Raw genomic sequence first — 20,039 nt, forward strand, 5'->3', positions numbered from 1 at the left:
CTGTCAAGGATATAATCAGTGGTCCAGAATACACTATAGATGGGAGATCCAATACTGAGAGTTCCATGCTAGATAGTGATATCTCATATTAAATTGTCCATCAAGACTCTTATATTGGTACATACTGTATTTACTTCTACATAATATTGAGCATCAATTTACGATAAGGATACAATATGACGCGTATATGAACTTGAATTACAAGCCTACTGAGTCTAGTGAGGGAACTACGGAGTAGGGTACTACCAACATTATAACCCACATAATTAGTCCTATGGACAAACATTGATATTAGGCATACTGATATTGCCTGATTTATTAAGAATAAAATTATTTAGTACATATCAAATAAATTTGAGACCAGTGTGTGTTCAATCTTTTTTATTTAATTTTTCTGTCACACATTCACTTTTTTACACATTTTTTCTTAGAATACTTTGCAAGCTATTAAGTATTGGTATTTTATACAAATAATAATAAAGGTTATGTTTTATGGGGAGGTATACTGCACCGCGATTGAGGACTATTAGTCCAATCAGTTACAAATGAGTGCCCCGTTGTGGAATACTTTTTCTTCTTTGTTTTTTATATGTTTAACAACTTGCAAAACCACAAAAAAGACATTTACAGACCAAACATTTGATGTATGATATATCAAATGTAGAACATTTATATTCTCATACATATAGTTTAAATACTTCTAACTCGTGGTAATATATATATTTCATAACTAATTGTAATAGCAGGAATATATATATATATATATATATATATATATATATATATATACATACACATATCTCGAGGATGGGAATGGATAAATATATAATGTGTGGGATCATATTGTTCAGGGTCACATAAGCAGTAATCCGGTGGGTATGAGGATATTGTCTTATATTGCGGCAATAAGTTATTAGTAATACCGGATTTATGTATGATAATGTGGTGGGTTTAACTGGTCTTGGGACGGCAACTCAGACGTAAACAACAGTAATCACATCTCAGGACTTAGCCATCGGCCACCGTTTGAGCTGACCAATGATCCCCAGTGCACCGGATATGTCCCACCCCCGGACCAATGGAAGAAGAGCATACATTTCCCATTGTATTGTGTTTTGGACCATTAGTATAAAAACAAGGCCTCCTGGCCGGTCTCAGGTTAATTCTCTGAAGGTCATCTTGCTAGATTGACTGAGGACCTGATCTGGGTGGCGCAGGCAAACAAAACTTATGTATCCATTGGTTGTAGCTGTTCTTTTGTATTATTGTTGTATTTCTCTGTGACCCCCCTTTTAAGTAAATATTTGTTGCTGCGTTGGACCACAACATAACATATACAATTGGTGTCACATTCCATTCTTGTTAGGGGTTTAAGGTGTATTCAGCCGCACGTGTAGCTACATTGTGCTTACAGCGTGTCGGCGTGCTTACGCAACGTGTACGCATTCATAGAGGTTTATCGCACACACTTAGCGGTCGCAGCGGACCGAACATTTGTGTATTAAGGTATAGCTTGTTCCTGAAAGTTAAGCGAACTTAACAGCCTCTAATCTAGTTATTATTTATTGATTAATGACAGCTTTCTTGGTTACTTTCAATGGGGTCATATAGTTTATTACACTGCCACCCTGTCTGCCACTGCAGTGCCAATCTGTTTCCTAGATGAGCCATGTTGGAATTTTAAGTGCCACATGTTTGGCCCACCCACTGCTGGCACTTAGCTTAGTCATCCAGCTACTTCGGTGCAACCTTTTGGCCTTAACTGGATTAAAACAATATTGTGAGCTGTGAGGTGTTCAGAATAGTCTGGAAATGAGTGGAAATGAATGTTATTGAGGTTAATAATGCTGTAGGAACAAAAACACCCCTAAATTCTGTTATTCCAGCTGTTTTTATTATTATTCAAAATAATTCAGATCCAAAACCAAAACCCGCAAGGGCGGTTTTGGCAAAACCCAATCCAGATCCAAAACACAAAGGAGATCCAAAACCAAAGCCCGAAAAATGGCCTAACCCCTAGTTTTGATATTGCTGAGTTATATGCAAGCAGATGACTATGACAGATAAACTATGAACAGCCAGTTACTTAACAAGTGGCGTTGGTTTATTGATAGATAGCAGGTACAGCCGCAGTCACTGTTGCATGTACACTGGTGATGGAGTGGAGCTTCAGCGGAGTGAGGTGTCATACAGTTCACCATACAGTGAGTATATGTAGGCACTGGGTAGTAGTGCAGGATGCTGGAACAGCGTTATATGCAGGTACAGTAATAACCAGGTCTCTCATATGAGCTAAGCAGGATACTTCTGTCTCCCACCATGTCACTCAACACAGTATCACACAGTGAAATAAAGATGGCCCCTGCACATGCTCAGTAGTGATATCAACGGCCATCTTGGGATAGGGCACGAGGACTCCCTTGAGGACAGGAAAACTAGAGTTTGTGCAGTAGTGCACTCCTCTTTCATTCAGTGAAATACTTTTGGTGACATTGAAAAGTAGAAATGATCTATCAAAACTAAGAAACACACATTGCTCTAAAGAAAACCGTATATGTCATAACTAATTCCATAGATATTATTTTTTTTATTAAATATTTGTAGGTCTGAAGTGCTCACCAATTCTAAGGGTAACTCTACTAATGCTTCATTATAATTGTGACGTAGAAGTCCTTTATCTACAGAGCGTACAGAACAGAAGGATCCAGACTCTGATCTGACCTCTAGATTCACCCTTTCTCCTGGATGAACCTTTTCTTTAGAGAACTTGAGCTGGACCTGTTCATGGAAATCATAAGATACAAGATGAAAGTGGGGAAAATATCAAATGTACTTTTACAGGATTGATTTAAAGCAAAACTTTTAAATACAAATAGTAAAAGCAGACGTTTTGTAGGATGACTTCAAATCCATCACAATACAGTATTGTCAATTCACTTTTAAGGAAGGACATCCCTACATGCATGACCTGCTTTGTCATGAATTTTAATAGTGACTTGATTGGTAGCATTTTTGTAAATAATGGTTCAGTGCGCAAAATGGCTGCCACCACTCTGTGAAGGGAAAAGGTGCAATTTCACTCTTTCTATACTGGCCCCTGTAAAATACTGCAGATTGCAAATTGGCATCACATTACATCCATGGATACCTGGGAATAATTTGGCTATGAGGGGACAATTCAGTTATCTGTGATGTGCAGCTGCGCATATCATGTATAATTATAGGAGAGGAACATCTCTCATTTTACTCTGCACCCTTAAGGGGTTGTAAGTTAAAATGAGTGATGTTGCAGTCATGATGTGCCTCCAATACAAATGTTCCTACGCCTTTCTGATGGAACATGGGGGGTCATTCCGAGTTGTTCGCTCGCTAGCAGTTTTTAGCAGCAATGCAAACGCATAGTTGCCGCCCACGGGGAGTGTATTTTCGCTTTGCAGGAGTGCAAACGCCTTTGCAGCAGTGCACCTGCAAACACATTTTGTGCGAAACAAGACCAGCCCTATAGTTACTTATCCTGTGCGATGAGTGACATAGTAATGAAGTCAGATACCCGCCCAGCAAACGCCCGGCCACGCCTGCGTTTTTCCAAACACTCCCAGAAAATGGTCAGTTGACACCCAGAAACTCCCACTTTCTGTCAATCTTCTTGAGACCGCCAGTGCGACTGAAAGCGTCGCTAGAACCTGTGCAAAACCACGATGCTCGATGTACCCGTACAGCGTGACGCGTGCGCATTGCGGTGTATACGCAAACGCAGATTTGCCATTTTTTCTAACTGATCGGTGCGCTGCGAAAAACGTCAGCGAGCGATCAATTCGGAATGACCCCCATTGTCGGCATCGCAAATATTTTAATTAACCCTGTAATTCAGTCTGGATCAAGTCAGGCTTATGTACTGCTAGAATAAGGAATCCAATAGCTGCTACTAGATAAGAATTTTTTGGTTTCTGACATGTATTTAATGCAGAGCAGTAACAGGGCTTTAATGCCCCATGTACCAGCCTCGACCCCCTTTACACATGATGTTATGCTTTTAAATTCAGATGTATAACTTTCTACGTTATTTTTATATTTAAAATGTATTTTTGATACAAATGGCGATGACTTCATTTTAGACCACTTACCTTATTCTTTAGGCATGCTGGAATATTCATTTTTGTTTTGCCTGCTGCAACATCTCCATTTAGCAATACAGTGTAGATTATAAATGTAACGCGAGGAAACAACTCAATAGTTTTTGGAAACTTCAATGAAAATCTTCCCTCTATAACTGGAGACAAAAAATAAAAGTCTTAAAAATTGTTCCTTATATACTGGGTGTTATAATCACTAGGGGGGGACTCAATTAGCTGCAGAAATTACCATGGATTTTTAGCTCCTAAATTTAGTGCCCAGAGCTATTCATCTATATCCTGCAGTAAGCCCACTATCCAAAGGTACGCATTGCGCCTAACTTGCGGTAAGGCATAGATTCCGGGTTAAGTGCCTGAAGCTATGCAATTATCAAGCACAGTAAGCTTGCCGTAAGCCCTAAGGGTGCACGTAACTCGTATTTCTGTTTGCACCCTCCTCATGTGCAAGGAGAAATACACATTAAGTGCACCCTCAGGGCTTATTGATTTTTGTGTAAAAGCCCCCAGTCCATTGTGTGAAAGTGAATCACCCCAACCCCCCAGAATGGCCCCATATATACAGTAGTCAAGACTTGGAATATTTTTAAAAATCCACTAAGGTCTGTCCCATCTCCTACATGCATGCATAGTAGGAACCAGGGCATGAAATGCTTACCATTGGTAGGGATAGAGGACAGACCTCAGCAGGGGAGGAGAAGGTCCTGCTGGAAGGTAAGTATACAGCTGCAGGAAGGAGTGGGCAGGAAGGATCTGGGAGAAGCGAGCAGGGGGAAGAGAGGTATAGAGCACTGGACAGCAGTTGGCAGAGAGGGGACGAGGCAATACAGAGTGAGGGGTAGGAAAGAATGGTGCAGGGGGTAGGGCAGATCAGGGGCAGCGCAGTGATGTGGCAGGGTCTGGATGGTGGAGGGAGTGGGCGAACATGGTGACCCGCAATATGCTGAGTCTCTTTATCAGTGTACTCATAAACTCACCACCACCAGAACCGAGTGACTGTTCTCTAGTATCCAATTTATATTCCCCAGAAGAAACAATTCCTATAGACAGAACCTGTGAAAGCATGAAGTGAAAATAATTAGTCTGTTATTTGTTCCTGTATACTGAATTATGGAAAAGATGGGTCTGTTCACTCCGTAGAGTCAATATCTGGCACAATAGCAGACAGTGAAGTGCAAAATCAGTAGACAAAAAAGTTTATTATATACAGTACTGTGTTTTATATTGTATAATGCAAAAAGTCCCATATCAAACTCTTATTTGAACTCTGTAAAGACCATGTAGCCTGAGACCTACAGTATATCTTCAGCCAAAGCTACAAATAGGCAAAACCAGGCAGTTGCTTAGGATGCCACCTGTTAAGGGGCAAGGGCGCTTTAAGAGAGGAGGAGGCCAGTGTGCTGCCTCCTCCGTTCGGGCCCCTCCTCCATGCAGAAGCGCTGTAGAGTGTGAGCACTAGAGGACTCAGACTCTACTGCGCATGCACAGATCTCCGTGAAAATGGCGCGGTGGCCATTTTTCTAGAGATTTCTCTACTGTGCGTGCGCAGAACTTCGTGAAAATGGCTGATGCGCCTTTTTCACTGGGTTTTAACAGCGTCGGTGCCATCGGCGCGGGACTCTGGAGTGGTATTAAAAAAATGATTGCAGTATGTGAGGTGTAGGCCCCCTCTGGACTCAGGGGCCCGTGTGCAACACACACACTGCACTCATTATAGAAACACCAGTGTTAAGGGGGTACCTAAAACACTGAATTAGTGTCTAAAACTGGGTAGTGGTGGAATAATCTATATAACAGTATTTATTTTTACTATGGGCCTGGTACAGAGTAAGGGGCAAATAAAAAGTAGGAACAACAAAAGCAATTTGCACCTTGGCAAACAATAATGAACCATACATACAGCCAGAGGGGAAAATTATCACTTTCCAAAAAACTGTCTTCTCAAAAAGACCAGTTTTTCGGAAGTGATAATTTTCTGATGGGGCATAATAAATACTGAAAAAAATTGTGAGAGAATACAATGAGAATTAAAAACTAAAAATTCTCATTTCACAATATTTTCATGATGAATATGCCCCTAAGACTCAAACAAAAGCAGATTTGGAGGAGGATAGAACACTTACTAAGTAGAAGAAGGACAGTTGTTCAGACTGAGGGTCCAGCTCCTTTTTATTGATGTAGTATTCCACGTTTACTGACACATCAGTGTCACATGATGGACTGTCAGTGGAGGCTTCTGCTTTCACATAGCTGTTTGTCTCAGAGTAGAAGGGGTAGATCCAGGTATATGCACTTGGCCACATTCCTTCATTCTCTTCCAACGAAAACTTTCCCTGAGAAAAAGAAAACAGAAGTGTTAGTGCTCAATAATAGTGCTCAATAATAAGTGGACTTGCAACGTTTTCACAGGGTTTGGATTGGTTAACTCATAAACTCATGTACTACAAACTCTAGGGCATGAAACAAGAGATTGGGCTTTCACACATTATCAGTGATAATGAGCATACCTCCTGAGCAAATGCAACTTATTTACTTATATAAAAGGGCACATCTGTATGGTATTCGGAGGTTTGGTCAACAGTAATTAGGTCACCAGTCAATAGGTTTACCACTATTGGTCGATATGTATTAGGGTGACTTGGTCAAAGGGTCAACACTGTCAAACATGTTTGACACAGCATATGGGTGGACATGAGTTTTCTTAATTATTATTATTTATTTTTTTACTTTTCCACTTTTTTTTTTACTCATCCACGTAGTCTACGATTCGGAATAGTAAACTGTGCCTGGCGCAGCGACGAAGTGAACCGTGCAAGGGGACGAGGTGCACTAATTGGTGGTCCCTGTGCTGTGATGCCGAAAAGGACACCAAAAAACATAAAAATACTCATGTCAACCTTTTCCCTGTCTATCTTTTTACTATGTCGATCTTTTCCCTATGTCGACCTTGTGCATGTAGACCTTTTTGGCGTCCACATAGGCACTGTCGACCTTTTCCAGGTCAACCCAATGATCCATACCCATCTGTATGCTGCCTGTTCACACTATGAGAAAATACAAAAAAGCCCAGAATGATCCGCAGCACTACTAAACGACACAGTTCTATACCCAGAAATCATATTTCCAATATAAAATCTACAACACTTTGAAACAATACAGTAGTAATAATAAATCTAATAATAAATGAATTCAAGTCCAGAAGGTGAATGTGCAATCAACTGCATGCAGTCCTGCAATGAACGGTTGTGCTAAAAATAGATGTACAGGTCGTGTCTTCCTTATCCGTAATTCTAAAAACTGAAATATTCCGAACACTGCGATATTTCAGTCCTGTCCTGTCACTACTGTCACTGGCTAATGACTGCTGGTGTGGGAGTGGCTTTGCAGCCATTCCCCCACCAGGAACTCCTCTTCCACCACCACCTGCGCACCCCCACAGGACATCACCTGACCCCACAGGACATCACCTGACCCAACTCCCCACACCCCCTGCTGGACCTCTGTGGACCCCTTCCGGTCTATCCCGCACCCTTACTGGACCTTCCCGCACTGCTGCTGGAACCCTGCTCCCCCGCCAGACCTCTGTGGACCCCTCCAGATGCTCTTGCAGCAACGCTGGGGTGGACCGACACAAAGACGTATTATAAATACTTGAACAATCCCTTATCCAAAATGATCCTGGTCCCGAGCATTTTGGATATGGAAGACTCAACTTGTATTTGTTATTTCTTGACAAAGAAGCCTATGGAAAACCGTGGGAGTAAGCATAGGTGTGTTCTAGAATAGGGGTAAGGAGTATTCCTAAGAGCCTACAGGATTCACACAAAACACCGCTTTGTTAAGGCTCTCGCTAAAGGGCTCATGAAGATTTGAAAGATGGTACGGTATCCGTTCATTGAATAACCACAGAGGGGAGATAGCATATATGCCTCTTGGAATTTTATAGAACGTTTCTACAGATGTGCCTTTTTTTTACAGTGCCTTCAGTGTCGTCAAATAGCCCCTCTTGGGGTGCCAGCTCGCGTGCAACCTGGCCACATTGGGCAACTTCTTGGCTTAAAATGTTTGTCAGGAGTGACAGAACTACATTGCTAGTGTACAGTGTACATTGATTACTTATGTGTGCAATATTTGTACATCTGTGCCCGACTGAAGAACAGAAAAATCAAGAGCTGTCAGACAATAAAATCGTAATTAAATTTTTTTTTAATATACATGCAACAGTCACACAGACAGTGAAATCATTAAACATACATATAGATATTTCAGAGCACTGATTGGATAAAATTGTATATTTCTCTTACGTCCTAGAGGATGCTGGGGACTCCGTAAGGACCATGGGGGTATAGACGGGCTCCGCAGGAGACATGGGCACCTATAAAGAACTTTTAGTATGGGTGTGCACTGGCTCCTCCCTCTATGCCCCTCCTCCAGACCTCAGTTAGATCTTGTGCCCAGAGGAGATAGGGTGCATTACAGGGAGCTCTCCTGAGTTTCTCTGTTTAAAGAATTTTGTTAGGTTTTTTATTTTCAGGGAGCACTGCTGGCAACAGGCTCCCTGCATCGTGGGACTGAGGAGAGAGAAGCAGACCTACTTAACTGATAGGCTCTGCTTCTTAGGCTACTGAACACCATTAGCTTCAGAGGGAGTCGGAATGCAGGTCTCACCCTCGCCGTTCGTCCCAGAGCCGCGCCGCCATCCTCCTCGCAGAGCCGGAAGAGAGAAGCCGGGTGAGTATGAGAAGAAAGAAGACTTCAAAGGCGGCAGAAGACTTCAGATCTTCACAGAGGTAAGCCATTGCTCCCGGGACACACTTCACAGAGGTAAGCCATTGCTCCCGGGACACACACACACAGCAGGCACAGATGGGTGCAGGGCGCAGGGGGGGCGCCCTGGGCAGCAATAAACCTCAGAACTGGCATATTGGGAGATATTAGGCTGCAGAGGCAGTAAATATGTGAACCCCCGCCATTTTTTGTAATTTTTAGCGGGACCGAAGCCCGCCGCTGGAGGGGGCGGAGCTTGTTCCTCAGCACTAACAGCGCCATTTTCTCCACAGAAGCTGCAGAGACGCTGGCTCCCCGGACTCTCCCCTGCTGAACTCGGGACAGAGGGCTTAAAAAGAGGAGGGGGGGCACAATTCTTGGCGCAGTGAGTTATATTATATCAAAAAAGCGCTGTCTGGTATTTCTCCAGTGTCAGTGAGCGCTGGGTGTGTGCTGGCATACTCTCTCTCTGTCTCTCCAAAGGGCCTTATTAGGGAATTGTCCCCTTATAGTTATATCCCGGTGTGTGTGGGGTGTCGGTACGTGCGTGTCGGCATGTTTGAAGCGGAAGGCTTGTCCAAGGAGGAGGTGGAGCAGATGAGTGGTGAATCCCGTCGGCTGTGCCGACGCATGAGTGGATAGATATGGTGTGGCATCATTACATAAAAGACTGGACAAAGCAGAGTCCAGGGACACAACAGGGGGTCAATCCACGGATTGGACCGAGGCACAGGGCCCTTCTGGGTCTCAGTAGCATCCCTTGTCACAAACAATTGACACGGATACCGACACGGAGTCCGACTCCAGTGTCGACTATGATGAAGTAAGATTGCACCCTAGGGTGACTAAAAGTATTCAGTGTATGATTATTGCAATAAAGGATGTTTTGCATATCACTGATGAACCATCTGTTCCCGACACGAGGGTGCACATGTATAAGGAAAAGAGACCTGAGGTTACCTTTCCCCCATCCCATGAGCTTAACGAGTTATTTGAAAAAGCGTGGGAAACTCCAGATAAGAAACTGCAGATTCCCAAAAGGATTCTTATGGCGTATCCTTTCCCTACACAGGATAGGGTACGTTGGGAATCATCTCCCAGGGTGGACAAGGCTTTAACACGCCTGTCCAAGAAGGTGGCGCTGCCGTCTCCGGACACAGCGGCCCTCAAGGATCCTGCAGACCGCAGGCAGGAGACTACATTAAAGTCTATTTATACACATACAGGTGTATTGCTCAGGCCGGCAATTGCGTCGGCATGGGTATGTAGTGCAGTTGCAGCTTGGACAGATAGCAGCTTGGACAAATACCTTGTCAGCTGACTTGGATACCCTAGATAAGGATACCATTTTATTAACTTTAGCCCATATTAAGGACGCAGTCTTATATATGAGAGACGCTCAGAGGGACATTGGACTGCTGGGTTCCAGAGCCAATGCCATGGCTATTTCTGCGAGACGAGCCTTATGGACCAGTCAATGGACAGGTGATGCGGACTCAAAAAAACATATGGAGGTTTTACCTTACAAGGGTGAAGTGTTGTTCGGGGACGGTCTCGCGGACCTGGTTTCCACAGCTACCGCGGGTAAATCTACCTTTTTACCTTTTGTTCCCCAACAGCAAAAGAAAACTCCACAGTATCAGATGCAGTCCTTTCGGTCGCAAAAGTGCAGAAGAGGTCGGGGCTCTTCCTTCCTTGCCAGAGGTAAGGGTAGGGGAAAAAGAACATCTGCTTCGGCTAGTTCCCAGTAGCAGAAGTCCTCCCCTGCTTCCAGAAAATCCACCGCATGACGCTGGGGCTCCCCCAAGGGAGTCCGCACCGGTGGGGGCACGCCTTCGATTCTTCAGCCAGGTCTGGGTTCGATCAGACGTGGATCCTTGTGTAACGATTTCTAGAGTTCTCTGTGTGTGCGTGCTTGGAAAGATGTCAGCTGAAGCCAGGTGAAAATTAAGTAAAGTTTATTGTGGAAAAAGTGGTGGTAAAAATAAATATAAACTGGATGCTTGATTACATGGAACAAAACACGATAAATGGAATATTTCAGGTTAAACATAGATGCAAAATAAACATGAAGAAATCCGGGTTTAAATCAAGCAGGGGAAAAATAACATACCAAAAATGAAGTGATCAGGCAGGAATGGAAACAAACTGCAAATAATAGTCCAGAAATGTAGATGTTGAACTGGCAGGGTAAGAAGTCCAGAAGCAAGGCACATGCGTTTTAGCAAACTGCAGGGAAGTCTCCAAGAAGCAAATAAGGCAGAATCTGGACAGGGTTACTGGAGAGAGCCCAGTCTCACTCCATACGGAACCGCAATGATCTGCAACTAAGTGCCTGTGAGCTGGAGTTAAATAGCAGCAGGGTGTTGGGCTCCAGGTGCACACAATCAGGTAATTACCCTGCAGAGGCAGTGTGCAACTGCCATTCAGACCTGAGGCAACAAGTGAGACCCCTAGAGGCAGGAATGAGGTAATGCAAGGCAAAACAAAACACAAATATTCCTAACATTATCCCCCCCTTAAACAGGCGGATTCCAGACGCCTCAAAGTTCACCTTCTCTTCTTTTTTCCTTTTTTCTTTCTGGGTTGCCTAACCCTATTTGAAGGTGTCACAAAGACACTATTAGGCAATACAGGTCCATCAAAAACGAGTCTCGGATCATCCAGAAGCTCACTCTCAGAGTCGGAGCCACCACCCAGCGGTAGAACTGACCTCTTATTTTCCTGGATGGAATCAAGAGCGGATGGTAAACTTGTAGATGTTAAACTTGCCGAGCAATCTGCGTGAACACCTAGAGATACCTGCCCACATCTGAAAAACTGAGGGTGCTCCCCAGACTGCAAAGGCAGGTTCTCAGAGGGGCACACCTTAGTAGATTCATCTAGGAGCGTGAGGACAGTTGGTGGACTGAATCTTTCGGTCACAGCCTTGAGGAAACCGGGCAAATCTTGTAACACTGGATCTCCCTTATCTATAAGACCATTTACCCACTTCAAGGCCCTCCCTCTGAATCTCATACATACGTTAGCAATGATATCAATAGGGGACAAGTCATCAAAACTCAGATAATATCTGAAGAGAGCTAAACAGTGAGAGATATTTCCATAAAAGTAAGGCAGATCCTCGGGCAAATCTTGGATCTCGGGCATGGCAGGCACCTCTATCTGGTGTTGGACAGGCGGAACCCCCTCCTGGGGCTGGACAGGCAGAACCCCCTCCTGGGGCTGGGCAGGCGGAACCCCCTCCTGGGGCTGGGCAGGCGGAACCCCCTCCTGGGGCTGGGCAGGCGGAACCCCCTCCTGGGGCTGGGCAGGCGGAACCCCCACCTGAGGCTGGACAGGCAGAACCCCCTCCTGGGGCTGGACAGGCAGAACCCCCTCCTGGGGCTGGACAGGCAGAACCCCCTCCTGGGGCTGGACAGGCAGAACCCCCTCCTGGGGCTGGACAGGCAGAGCCCCCTCCTGGGGCTGGACAGGCAGAGCCCCCTCCTGGGGCTGGACAGGCCTTGGCCGGACCTCTGGCAAGGTGGACACCTTTTGGACCTCTGGCAAGGCGGGCACCTCTCGGACCTCTGGCAAGGCGTGGACCTCTGGCAAGGCGGGCACCTCTCGGACCTCTGGCAAGGCGAGCACCTCTCGGACCTCTGGCAAGGCGTGGACCTCTGGCAAGGCGGGCACCTCTCGGACCTCTGGCAAGGCGGGCACCTCTCGGACCTCTGGCGAAGCGGGCACCTCTCGGACCTCTGGCGAAGCGGGCACCTCTCGGACCTCTGGCGAAGCGGGCACCTCTCGGACCTCTGGCGAAGCGGGCACCTCTCGGACCTCTGGCAAGGCGGGCACCTCTCGGACCTCTGGCAAGGCGAGCACCTCTCGGACCTCTGGCAAGGCGTGGACCTCTGGCAAGGCGGGCACCTCTCGGACCTCTGGCGAAGCGGGCACCTCTCGGACCTCTGGCGAAGCGGGCACCTCTCGGACCTCTGGCGAAGCGGGCACCTCTCGGACCTCTGGCGAAGCGGGCACCTCTCGGACCTCTGGCGAAGCGGGCACCTCTCGGACCTCTGGCGAAGCGGGCACCTCTCGGACCTCTGGCGAAGCGGGCACCTCTCGGACCTCATGCCGTGAGGCAAGGGCAACGGGGACCTCATGCCGTGAGGCAAGGGCAACGGGGACCTCATGCCGTGAGGCAAGGGCAACGGGGACCTCATGCCGTGAGGCAAGGGCAACGGGGACCTCATGCCGTGAGGCAAGGGCAACGGGGACCTCATGCCGTGAGGCAAGGGCAACGGGGACCTCATGCCGTGAGGCAAGGGCAACGGGGACCTCATGCCGTGAGGCAAGGGCAGCAGGGACCTCATGCCGTGAGGCAAGGGCAGCAGGGACCTCATGCCGTGAGGCAAGGGCAGCAGGGACCTCATGCCGTGAGGCAAGGGCAGCAGGGACCTCATGCCGTGAGGCAAGGGCAGCAGGGACCTCATGCCCGCAGGCAAGGGCAGCAGGGACCTCATGCCCGAAGGCAAGGGCAGCAGGGACCTCATGCCCGAAGGCAAGGGCAGCAGGGACCTCATGCCCAAAGGCAAGGGCAGCAGGGACCTCATGCCCAAAGGCAAGGGCAGCAGGGACCTCATGCCCGAAGGCAAGGGCAGCAGGGACCGACACCCCTCCTGGGGTCGCAGGGCCGGACACCCCTCCTGGGGTCGCAGGGCCGGACACCCCTCCTGGGGTCGCAGGGCCGGACACCCCTCCTGGGGTCGCAGGGCCGGACACCCCTCCTGGGGTCGCAGGGCCGGACACCCCTCCTGGGGTCGCAGGGCCGGACACCCCTCCTGGGGTCGCAGGGCCGGACACCCCTCCTGGGGTCGCAGGGCCGGACACCCCTCCTGGAGTCGCTGGGCCGGACACCCCTCCTGGAGTCGCTGGGCCGGACACCCCTCCTGGAGTCGCTGGGCCGGACACCCCTCCTGGGGTCGCTTGGCCGGACACCCCTCCTGGGGTCGCTTGGCCGGACACCCCTCCTGGGGTCGCTTGGCCGGACACCCCTCTTGGGGTCGCTTGGCCGGACACCCCTCCTTTCGAAATTTGAGCACCACAGTGGCATAACTGAGCAGAATTTGGCACTATGGCAGAATGAGGAAAGCTCTTTTTATGTTTGCGAGCAGGACATAACTGAATAAAATGTCCCGACCTGCCGCAATAAAAACAGAGCTTCTTATCCCTTCTATGTCTCCTTTCTTCCTCAGAGAGACTGGGTCGTGGAAAACTCCAAAACTTGCCTTTGCTTACGCTAGAAAAACAGCAGCCAGAATTGAGAGTACCAGACTGATCTTTTCCCCTTTTTTCCTGCGTCTCCTTAAAGGGAGCAGGTAACCTTACTGAATCTTCAGGCAGAGCAGACAGTATCTCTGAAGATAGGATTTGAATACCCTCCAGTTTCTCTCTGAAATCCACCAGCAATGCAGAACTCAAAAACGGCAAAAACTTGAGAGGCAGGGAACCTTTCTGAAGTGAAGCCATTTTATGAGATTCAGCTGAATCAAAACAAAACTCCTGCACACGTTTATTTTGGCAGATCATTCTGTAACGATTTCTAGAGTTCTCTGTGTGTGCGTGCTTGGAAAGATGTCAGCTGAAGCCAGGTGAAAATTAAGTAAAGTTTATTGTGGAAAAAGTGGTGGTAAAAATAAATATAAACTGGATGCTTGATTACATGGAACAAAACACGATAAATGGAATATTTCAGGTTAAACATAGATGCAAAATAAACATGAAGAAATCCGGGTTTAAATCAAGCAGGGGAAAAATAACATACCAAAAATGAAGTGATCAGGCAGGAATGGAAACAAACTGCAAATAATAGTCCAGAAATGTAGATGTTGAACTGGCAGGGTAAGAAGTCCAGAAGCAAGGCACATGCGTTTTAGCAAACTGCAGGGAAGTCTCCAAGAAGCAAATAAGGCAGAATCTGGACAGGGTTACTGGAGAGAGCCCAGTCTCACTCCATACGGAACCGCAATGATCTGCAACTAAGTGCCTGTGAGCTGGAGTTAAATAGCAGCAGGGTGTTGGGCTCCAGGTGCACACAATCAGGTAATTACCCTGCAGAGGCAGTGTGCAACTGCCATTCAGACCTGAGGCAACAAGTGAGACCCCTAGAGGCAGGAATGAGGTAATGCAAGGCAAAACAAAACACAAATATTCCTAACATTATCCCCCCCTTAAACAGGCGGATTCCAGACGCCTCAAAGTTCACCTTCTCTTCTTTTTTCCTTTTTTCTTTCTGGGTTGCCTAACCCTATTTGAAGGTGTCACAAAGACACTATTAGGCAATACAGGTCCATCAAAAACGAGTCTCGGATCATCCAGAAGCTCACTCTCAGAGTCGGAGCCACCACCCAGCGGTAGAACAAAACAAAAACAAAACACAAATATTCCTAACACCTTGGGCGATGGAAATTGTTTACCAAGGCTACAAGCTGGAATTCGAAGAGGTGCCCCCTCGCCGATTTTTCAATTCGGCCTTACCAGCTTCTCCCCAAGGGAGGGAAGTAGTGTTAGCTGCAAGTGATTGTCAGGGTTCCCCTGGCCCAACAGGGAAAAGGGTATTATTCGACCCTATTTGTGGTCCCGAAACCGGATGGTTCGGTCAGGCCCATTTTGAATCTAAAATCCCTGAACCTATACTTGAAAAAATTCAAATTCAAGATGGAATCGCTCCGAGCTGTAATATCCAGCCTAGAAGGGGGGGATTTTATGGTGTCGTTAGACATATTGGATGCTTACCTTCATGTCCCAATATATCCCTCTCATCAGGAGAACCTGATATTCGCTGTACAGGACTGTCATTACCAGTTTCAGACGTTACCGTTTGGGCTTTCCACGGCCCACGAGGATTTTCACGAAGGTGATGGCGGAAATGATGGTGCTCCTACGCAAACAAGGAGTCACAATTATCCCCGCTTGGACGATCTCCTGATAAAGGCGAGATCAAGAGATCAATTGCTGAAGAACGTGGCGCTCTCCCTGAGAGTGCTCCAACAGCACGGTTGGATTCTCAATCTGCCAAAGTCACAATTGGTTCCAACGACTCGACTATCGTTCCTAGGCATGATTCTGGACACGGAACGAAAGAAGGTTTTTCTCCCGTCGGAAAAAGCCCAGGATCTCCAGAACATGGTCAGAGACCTGCTAAAGCCACAAAGAGTGTCAGTTCATCAATGCACTCGAGTTCAGGGAAAAATGGTGGCAGCCTACGAGGCCATCCCCTTCGGCAGGTTTCATGCGAGGACTTTTCAGTGGGACCTTCTGGACAAGTGGTCCGGGTCCCATCTACAAATACATCAGACAATAACACTGTCCCCCAGGGCCAGAGTATCTTTCCTGTGGTGGCTGCATAGTGCTCACCTTCTGGAGGGTCGCAGGTTCGGCATTCAGGACTGGGTTCTGGTAACCACGGACGCGAGCCTCCGAGGATGGGGAGCAGTCACGCAAGGAAGACATTTTCAGGGAATATGGTCAAGCCAGGAGCCTTGTCTGCACATCAACGTGCTGGAATTAAGGGCCATATACAACGGCCTTCGACAAGCGGAGAATCTTCTTTGCAGCCTACCGGTTCTGATTCAATCAGACAATGTCACAGCCGTTGCTCATGTAAACCGCCAAGGCGGGACTAGGAGCAGAGTCGCGATGGTGGAGGCCACCAGGATTCTTCGCTGGGCGGAAAATCACGTAAGCGCTCTGTCAGCTGTCTTCATTCTGGGAGTGGACAACTGGGAAGCAGACTTCCTCAGCAGACACGATCTCCATCCAGGAGAGTGGGGTCTGCATCAAGAAGTTTTTGTAGAGATAACAGGTCTCTGGGGAATTCCTCAAATAGACATGATGGCGTCACGTCTCTACAAAAAGCTTTGGAGGCACTGTGCCAGGTCCCGGGACCCTCAGGCAGTAGCAGTAGACGCCCTGGTGACACCATGGGTGTTTCAGTCGGTCTATGTGTTTCCTCCTCTTCCTCTCATCGCAAAAGTTTTGAGGATCATAAGACAAAAAAGAGTACAGACAATACTCATTGTTCCAGACTGGCCTCGAAGGGCCTGGTACTCAGATCTTCAGGAATGATCACGGAAGATCCTTGGCCCCTTCCTCTCTGGGAGGACCTGTTGCAGCAGGGGCCCTGCGTGTTCCAAGACTTACCGCGGTTACGTTTGACGGCATGGCGGTTGAACGCCAAATCCTAGCTGGGAAAGGTATTCCGGAGGAGGTCATACCTACTCTGATAAAGACTAGGAAGGAGGTGACGGCGAAACATTATCACCGTATCTGGCGGAAATATGTCTCTTGGTGTGAAACCAAGAATGTTCCTACGGAAGATTTCCATCTGGGCCGTTTTCTCCACTTCCTACAGACAGGAGTGGATATGGGCCTGAAGTTAGGCTCTATTAAAGTACAGATTTCGGCCCTATCTATATTCTTTCAGAAGGAATTGGCTTCTCTACCAGAAGTCCAGACTTTTGTAAAGGGAGTGCTACACATCCAGCCTCCTTTTGTGCCCCCAGTGGCACCCTGGGACCTTAACGTGGTGTTACAGTTCCTTAAATCTCACTGGTTTGAGCCCCTTCAAACGGTTGATTTGAAATTTCTCACCTGGAAGGTGGTCATGTTCTTGGCCTTGGCATCTGCAAGGCGTGTGTCAGAATTGGCGGCCTTGTCTCACAAGAGCCCCTACTTGATTTTTCATGTGGATAGAGTGGAATTGAGGACTCGTCCTCAATTTCTGCCTAAGGTGGTGTCTTCATTTCATATGAACCAACCTATCGTGGTGCCTGTGGCTACAAATGACTTGGAGGACTCCAAGTCCTTGGATGTAGTCAGGGCCTTAAAAATGTATGTAGCTAAGACAGCTAGAGTGAGGAAAACAGAGGCCCTGTTTGTCCTGTATGCGGCCAACAAGTTTGGCGCACCTGCTTCTAAGCAGACTATTGCTCGCTGGATCTGTAACACGATTCAGCAGGCTCATTCTACGGCTGGATTGCCGTTACCAAATTCGGTAAAGGCCCATTCCACTAGGAAGGTGGGCTCTTCTTGGGCGGCTGCCCGAGGCGTATCGGCATTACAGCTTTGCCGAGCAGCTACTTGGTCGGGTTCAAACACTTTTGCTAAATTCTACAAGTTTGATACCCTGGCTGACGAGGACCTCGTGTTTGTTCAGTCGGTGCTGCAGAGTCATCCGCACTCTCCCGCCCGGTCTGGAGCTTTGGTATAAACCCCATGGTCCTTACGGAGTCCCCAGCATCCTCTAGGACATACGAGAAAATAAGATTTTAAACCTACCGGTAAATCTTTTTCTCCTAGTCCATAGAGGATGCTGGGCGCCCGTCCCAGTGCGGACTACATCTGCAAGACTTGTATATAGTTGTTGCTTACATAAGGGTTATGTTACAATTGGAATTGGTCTTTGACTGATACTGTCTTTTGTTCATACTGTTAACTGGTTATGTGTACGCCAGGTTATAGAGTATGATTGGTGTGGGCTGGTATGAATCTTGCCCTTGGATTAACAAAATCCTTTCCTCATATTGTCCATCTCCTCTGGGCACAGTTTTCTAACTGAGGTCTGGAGGAGGGGCATAGAGGGAGGACCCAGTGCACACCCATACTAAAAGTTCTTTATAGGTGCCCATGTCTCCTGCGGAGCCCGTCTATACCCCCATGGTCCTTACGGAGTCCCCAGCATCCTCTACGGACTAGGAGAAAAAGATTTACCGGTAGGTTTAAAATCTTATTTACTCTACTATAATTAACTCCACAACGTTAAACTCAAGTCCAGCTTATTAATCCAGATAGAAGTCCTAGTTATTATAGGATTCTTATAAGAAAAAAAGCTGCAGTTATTAGTAAACTGAGGGCCCAATGTTATTACGCCCGAGTTCGCTGGATATGCAGGATGCCGACTGAATGCAGGTGTTTTACTTGGAAGTGATTTCCCTTTTTAACAATCTTCTGAGTTCGGCCGGCATCCCGCATAGCCACCAAACTCGGGTGTCATTACATCCGGCCACTAGTTTCAGTTCCACAAAATCCATGCAGCTACTATATTAATAATTGGTAACAGTAGGTTAGTACGATACAAAGAACAGCAGTTAACATTATTATTATTAGTCCCTAAATATTGCACAATGATTAGTTGTACAGATGCCAACAGCAAATGTTAATAAGAATCCTCAGAAATGTATGCGGTTAAAATACAGCCCTTCAGGGTCCTGGTGGTCACAATACTGATGCCGTAATCCTGACAGGGGTACTATCCCGCTGCTGGAAAACAACCGAAGTAGGTGATTCTCCATCGGTGGGTGTCCATGGAGAATAGAACCTGTGGCAGCAAAGCAAGCCATGGTGCCCGCAGCGCCCAGCTGCCGGCATTCTGGCACCCAGGATGCTAATGTCGATATAGTGACATTCGGCATCCCGTACACCGCGATCCAATACTGATCCCCTCAGAAATTTCAAAATGTTTTAATATATATTTAAAGTCCGCCTTTTCAAGCTTTGGTCAAATAAACTTTTGTAATTGGTAATAATATAAGTTCCACTTTTTCCAGGCGCAAGAGCCAAGTCCCTTACCTCCTGACTGCTGGTTGTCTTCTATATTATTGTAGCGTGTCAGCAGTTTATCCAATTTTAACACTTAAACTGCTACTTCTTACTAATGTGATTCTGCGGAGTAGTGGGTTGTGCTAGATTGGGGGGGGGTTCCCAAGCCCTGGACTTAAACCTTATGAATGTTAGGGACCCGCCTGATGAGGTCTTGAAAATCACTGACCAGCTCACTTTCTGGCATCGGACACTTTTTTCCCCTGATTCCTGATTACCGTATATACTCGAGTATAAGTCGACCCGAATATAAGCCGAGATACCTAATTTTACCACAAAAAAATGGGAAAAATGACTGACTCGAGTATAAGCCTAGGGTGGGAAATGTACGGTGCCAGGGGTGTTCATGCTCAGGGTGTCATGCTCATTGCCAGGGGTTTCATGCGGTAGGTGTTATGCTTGTTGCCAGGGGGTAATGCTTGTTGCTAGGGTTGTGCCCCCAGTGCCACATATACCCCCAGTAACAGATATCCCCCCACAGTGCCAGATAAAAACATGCTG

General features: G+C 47.1%; 1 protein-coding gene across 3 annotated transcripts in view; it reads right to left on the bottom strand.

Annotated features, from left to right (window-relative positions):
• LOC135056653 (alpha-2-macroglobulin-like protein 1) overlaps positions 1-20,039 on the bottom strand; it is a 342,531-nt gene that overhangs the window by 176,215 nt on the left and 146,277 nt on the right. For all 3 annotated transcript variants that reach the window (XM_063962097.1, XM_063962096.1, XM_063962098.1), the window contains 4 exons: positions 6,254-6,463; positions 5,108-5,183; positions 4,125-4,270; positions 2,620-2,778 (listed from right to left, as the gene is read on the bottom strand). In XM_063962097.1, coding sequence (XP_063818167.1) covers positions 2,620-2,778; positions 4,125-4,270; positions 5,108-5,183; positions 6,254-6,463 — 591 coding nt within the window. The remainder of the gene's footprint in view (positions 1-2,619; positions 2,779-4,124; positions 4,271-5,107; positions 5,184-6,253; positions 6,464-20,039) is intronic.

The sequence above is a fragment of the Pseudophryne corroboree genome, chromosome 3 (genome assembly GCF_028390025.1).
Source record: "Pseudophryne corroboree isolate aPseCor3 chromosome 3, aPseCor3.hap2, whole genome shotgun sequence".
In the NCBI taxonomy this organism is placed as follows: Eukaryota; Metazoa; Chordata; class Amphibia; order Anura; family Myobatrachidae; genus Pseudophryne; species Pseudophryne corroboree.